At 40.4% G+C, this 6,000-nt stretch overlaps 1 protein-coding gene across 2 annotated transcripts in view; it reads right to left on the bottom strand.

Annotated features, from left to right (window-relative positions):
• Nucleotides 1-6,000, bottom strand: part of CDK12 (cyclin dependent kinase 12) — a 40,952-nt gene that overhangs the window by 2,876 nt on the left and 32,076 nt on the right. For both annotated transcript variants that reach the window (XM_007465158.1, XM_007465157.1), the window contains exons 12-13: nucleotides 4,382-4,593; nucleotides 2,840-3,292 (exon numbers count right to left, since the gene is read on the bottom strand). In XM_007465158.1, the coding sequence (XP_007465220.1) occupies nucleotides 2,840-3,292; nucleotides 4,382-4,593 (665 nt within the window). The remainder of the gene's footprint in view (nucleotides 1-2,839; nucleotides 3,293-4,381; nucleotides 4,594-6,000) is intronic.

Below are 6,000 nucleotides of genomic sequence, written 5' to 3'. Positions count from 1 at the left end.
TTGCTGAAGAAAAGACTTAAAGTTTTAGGATATCTTCCAAATGATTGATTTTTCTGTTCCCTATGGAAGCATATTTTTGAATGTCCATATAATCAATTCTTTATTATTATCTGAGATAGTGATATAAAGTCATTACTCAGGCAAGCCAAAAGTAGTTTTTATAGTTATCATTAGGTATTTGGGTTGTATATTTACCACAATTATATTTTGCAAAAACAATCAGGAAAGTAAGCATGCCCTTAGCGTGCAGATGAAAGTACTCTGAAAACACTACAAAACTGTTGAGCAGTAGGAGGATAAGGTCGGTGTGTAACATACAAGTAGGGTGACCAAGAGTCCTAATTTGCCTGGGACTGAGGGGGTTCCCAGGTTGCTAACTTTCAGTTTTAAAACCAGGACAGTACAGGGACAAGGTGGTCATCCTATATACAATACGCACCCAAGTTACTTGTTAACAGACTGGCTGGTTGACTAGGTGGTAGAGAAAACTGAATTAAAGGACAAAAGAATTAGCTACAGAAAACTCACAACTTGAAAAGTAGACATCCAGAAAAAGGAGAGCTAACTGGACTACAAACATCTATAGATTTCAGAGCTTTCTGCCGTGAACACTACATATCTCACTACATAAGAACATCAATCACAGTACCAGTTATTTTTTAAAGTATTTTTGGTCTGTACATGAAACGGAACACCAGTTTTTTTGGGTTTTTTTGTTTGTTTGTTTTTTTAATACTAAGGGCAAACAACTTTAAAAATGCCTAACTGCAAAAATGGACAAAGCTACACTTATTTTCTTCCATCTATACTACTTTTCATATTTGCCTTTTATGTAAATAGCCTAGTTGTGTTTCAACAGAACTAATTCTTGAGCTCACATTCTTTCACATGTATGAGAGGATGAAAACTATTTCAAAATAGCAAAGGCAGATGGATTGTAAAGAACTATTAAAGGTTAATAAAACATCTTAAGAGAATTAAAAGATCACATTAAAAAAACATACTGTTATAAGATTCAAAGTATTAACAATATTGCCAATCCTTAACAGCCTGTACCGATGGCGGGAGGGATTAATGAAATACACAAATAACTTAAAACTTCATTTTACTCATTAGATTTCAACCAAAACCCTTTCCCAACGAGTACAGAATAGCTAAACAGTAGCCAAAGTGATAGATTTTTACCTTCTCTGGCTAACTCAGTCTGCCCTCTGGTGGAAGTGCTAATGAACACTAAAATGGCCAAATGAGAGGTAGCAGGGGAGAAACAAGAACAGAGACATCGGAGAGACACCAACGGGATAATCCAAAAGTGACTGTAATCATTAGGAATGGCATTTCTACTCTCCTCTGAAAAGTAAATCCAACAATTTCTGGCCATGAGCCAGGCCTTAATTTTAGTTCAATTTCACCATTTGGCTGATAGCTTGTTGACTCAATTACTGGGTGAATTTCTTTCAATCACTATGCCATTGAACTTGAACAACTTCTTTCAGATATTTTGATTATAGCTGAATTTTTTTGGGGGGGTTGGGGGGATGGGTGGTGGTGCAAGGAAGGAAGGTATGAGAGATGAGACAAAAAGGCCTACTTTAATTCTAGATTTGCTTTCTCTGTTATTCCACGTCCTGGAGTCTCTTAAAAACAACTGGAATTGTTATGGCATAATAGCAAAGTGAATTAAGAAACATTAAAAAGAAACACATTAACAAAGTACAGGAATTCTAGTTCTGCCTCTGCCAATAATATGATTTCAGCAGTGGGACCATAGGCAGGCTTATTTAAACTTCCTGGATTACAGTTTCCCTATCTATAAAGTAAGGGGGTAATTTTATTTATGTTACCTTCTGTTTTTTTTTAACTTTACATATGATAAATAGTTTATATATTTGACCTTGTACTAGTGGAAATAAGGCATATATTCTCCATACCAACCCATAAGAAATGCGAATGCAACAGCCTAAAAGTTGAAGGTTAGTGTACCCCATCAGACCTTGTACATCTTCTCATCCCCCAATTCATGGGGTCTTCATGGACAGCAAAAATTTCCAAGGAGTTGGAATCACTTTCAGATAAGTAAAGATTTTGCAAGTAAAGACTGTGAGTCAGAATTCATTAGAAAATTTAAACTTCTTTTCCCTCTAATAAATTGTATGCTGTGGTCATGTGAGATCAAGGTATACATATTTCCTTTTTTCAGATTTTTTTTTTAATATAATGCTCAATTCCTAATCTGGGGTCCATTTAATTATCTCTTTCAGGAACACAGATATAAAGGAATCATTTTTATATGCTATTTTTTAGAAAGGAAATGTACTTTGTTAATTATCTACTTAAAAATCTGAAATTATTCTTCAGGAGATTAACAATGATATCTTATTAGGGCTTTCTTGACTATGTTTCTGGCGAGACTCTGGTATCTAGCATCCACTATACTAGAGTACAATTAACTATTTGTACAATCTGATAATGGTTTGTTTGGAAGGCAGATTTTCAAGTGCCAATACTAGCTGGCCACCACACACACAGTGGTTCAAGATGCATCACTAGCTACAGTTGTGGTTTCCTTGTGTGAGAACACAGGGACTTTACTTACCTACTTCCTAGGAAATGGAAAGATGGAAAAACAATCAGTATATGAAAGGTGCTTTAAGAAGCTTTGAGACTTAAATAAAAGAAGCTGGGCAAGAAATACATCACTTGGTGCTATGTTCTCCTGTAGACTAGGTGACAGAAAGACTGAAACCGAGGCCACTGATGTGAAAAAGAAAATGTTAAGAGATTTTTAAGAGGATCAACAGCACCTGAGCTCAATGAGATTCATGACCGGTCTGTTTACCTGCTGCCTCCTCCTGTGGCATTGTGGGAGTTCTTCGGGGCCCCTGTGGCCCACTGTTCTTGTCACTGTTGTTTTCCTCCAGGTTGCCTGCTGGCTCCTGGGTTTTCATTAGTTGACTCAAGAGAACTGCCAACATATTCTGCATGTCAGCTGGTGTGCTTGAAGCTTCAGGGGTTGTCTGTTCTGCGGAAGGTTGGACCACTGGGGCAGGGGGTGCCTCCTTCAAAGATTCCTCTGGGGCTGTGGGCTCTGAGTCCTGCTGGTGGGAAGTGGCTTCTGTTAGGGCACTGATGGATTGGTTCAGGGCCTCCAGCTGCTGCTGTATCTCTGGATTGGAGTGGATGTTAAGCAGCTGCGCCATTTGAGGAATACTCAGGTCAGTTTGGCTCTGGAGCAGGTTCAATAACACTGCCAATTCACTTTGATTCAACTGCTGTGTGATGTCACCGAGGCCTGTGGAGAGACAGTGGAGCCAATATAAGAGGATGAGGCAAGGCAAGGACCTTTGCCTTCTTCAATTGGCAATAGCAACTTACAATACCCAATGAATGAAGTTTCATTTTGAATGTCTCATTTTTCATGCCTCCAACTGTCATGACACATTTGTTATTCTTTATATTTTCACTTAAAAATCCAAGGACTAATTAAAACATCTCTGTACTGTGAGTAAAAGTGACTTCATTTTATCTATATTCTTCAAGGTCAGTGATTTTCAACCCTTACTGTACATCAGAATAGGAGAGGTTTTTTGTTTGTTTGTTTTTTTAATATCTTTATGAGAGTATAATTGCTTTACAATGAGAATAGGAGAGATTTTAAAATTCAGAAGCCTCAGGTCCCATCCCTAGAGATCTGGCAACTGTTTGGAGGTGTTTACATTTAAAGCTTTTTAGATGATTCTAATGTGCAGCCAGCATTGAAAACCACTGTTTTAAGTGGACAAGGAAGGAAAAATGAGCCAAGGAAGGAATAGCTGTAGTTCAGAAAAAATGGTTGCACCACAGGACAGCTACGTTGTTGTTTATAATAATTCATTATTACACAGTTTTTGATACATTTAGATCAAATAACAGGCTACAGAACTAACTACATTTAGCAATTGTGACTTAACATGATTAAATTCTAAGAAGGTCTTATCAAATCTAACATAAAACAGGGCTCCAATTATGTTAGGGAGCCATGGGTAATCTAATCTTAAATTAAAACACACACACACCCACAGGGCTTCCCCGGTGGCGCAGTGGTTGAGAGTCTGCCTGCCGATGCAGGGGACACGGGTTCGTGCCCTGGTCCGGGAAGATCCCACATGCCGCGGAGCGGCTGGGCCTGTGAGCCATGGCCACTGAGCCTGCGCGTCCAGAGCCTGTGCTCCGCAGCGGGAGAGGCCACAACAGTGAGAGGCCCGCGTACCACAAAAAACAAAACAAAACAAAAACACACACACACACACACACACACACACACCCTTGCACTTGACCTTCAAAATCTGCCAAGTGCTTAGTAAAAGCACAAAGGCTCTATCCCAGCACTGCCAGCACTGACCTATTGCATCCCCAGCCCCAGGCTCCACCCTGCCAGGAGCAGGCTGAGGTGGTGCTGGGCTGCTGTTCTTCACAGGCTCAGCACTTGTCCCTGAGATAGTTTCTTTTCGAGAGGCTTTGGGTGGAGGTGGCTCCTCTACCAAAACACCGCTTTGTCGCTGCCGTCGCCGTTTCTTACTCCATAATTCATGGCAATCCTGCCAGTGGGGGAGGCTGGAAAAAGACAAAAGAAATGTGTGTGGGAATGCAGTAGTGAGTGAATGGAGGAACAAGAGATTAAAATGGGAAGGCAGGGGCTTCCCTGGTGGCGCAGTGGTTAAGAATCCGCCTGCCTGGGCTTCCCTGGTGGTGCAGTGTGGGAGTCCGCCTGCCGATGCAGGTGACATGGGTTCGTGCCCCAGTCCGGGAAGATCCCACATGCCGCAGAGTGGCTGGGCCCATGAGCCATGGCTGCTGAGCCTGCGTGTCCGGAGCCTGTGCTCCGCAACGGGAGAGGCCACAACAGTGAGGCCCGCATACCGAAAAAAAAAAAAGAATCCGCCTGCCAATGCAGGGGACACGCTGGGTTCGATCCCTGGTCCGGGAAGATCCCACATGCCGTGAAGCAACTAAGCCCATGTGACACAACTACTGAGCCCGTGCTGTAGAACCCGCAAGCCACAACTACTGAAGTCCATGTGCCTAGAGCCTGTGCTCCGCAACAAGAGGAGCCACGACAATGAGCAGCCCACACACCGCAACAAAGAGTAGCCCCCGCTCCCCGCAACTAAAGAAAGCCTGCACACAGCAATGAAGACCCAACGCAGCCAAAAATAAATAAATAAATTTTTTAAAATAAATAAAATAAAATGGGAAGGCAAAGAGCAAGGGGAAATAGAAAGGATAAGGAAAATATAAAACTAACCGGAAAAGTTAGTAAACAGATAGTAGCAGTGTAAATAGAATCACGGCATATGGTAGTCTGAGAAACTAAAAATCCAAAAGCCCAAAGAATTTCTTTCTACAGTGAGAAATGAAGATCTTGCTAATACCACAGACACACTTGCTATATAAATGCCCATATTCCAGTCAAACAGTTAAGTTTTATAACTGTTCTTGCTTGGCGTAACAAAAATAAAGGAGACCTTTACTGGTCAAGTTTCAGTTGGGAATAAATAGAACAGAGGTGACTGCCTTGTTAATATCCACAAAAAGTCCAGGCAAGGTGGTAATTTAAATCTTGGAACCACATAAGAATATCATGATTAAATCACCTCTGTGTAAAATCGATTTATGTATCACTTGGTCTGTAAGGACCAAAAAACTGGTTCTTTCTTCTTTCTGCCCACTGAATTTCATGACTGGATATTTTCATTTGTGAGGTTTATTAGTATATTTTAACATATTTCCAGACTTTCCTATACTCAATAAATTCCAGTAAGTCAAACCTTACCACAATAAAGACTATCATAGCCAAAATTTCTCTGTAACAAGTTTCCAATTTTTACTAAAAAGCTTACATATTTCAATCACATTCAATGTATCAAAATTCAAACACAATAAATGAATTCGAACATTTCTTTGGATTATCAGGTTTGTAGATATTACCTGTTCGTGTACTAACATCTCATACATTTAAGA

The sequence above is a fragment of the Lipotes vexillifer genome, unplaced genomic scaffold, assembly GCF_000442215.2.
Source record: "Lipotes vexillifer unplaced genomic scaffold, Lipotes_vexillifer_v1.1 scaffold591, whole genome shotgun sequence".
NCBI lineage: Eukaryota > Metazoa > Chordata > Mammalia > Artiodactyla > Lipotidae > Lipotes > Lipotes vexillifer.
The sequence above is the reverse complement of the archived record's forward strand: the minus strand, read 5'-3'. Positions and strand labels throughout refer to the sequence as shown.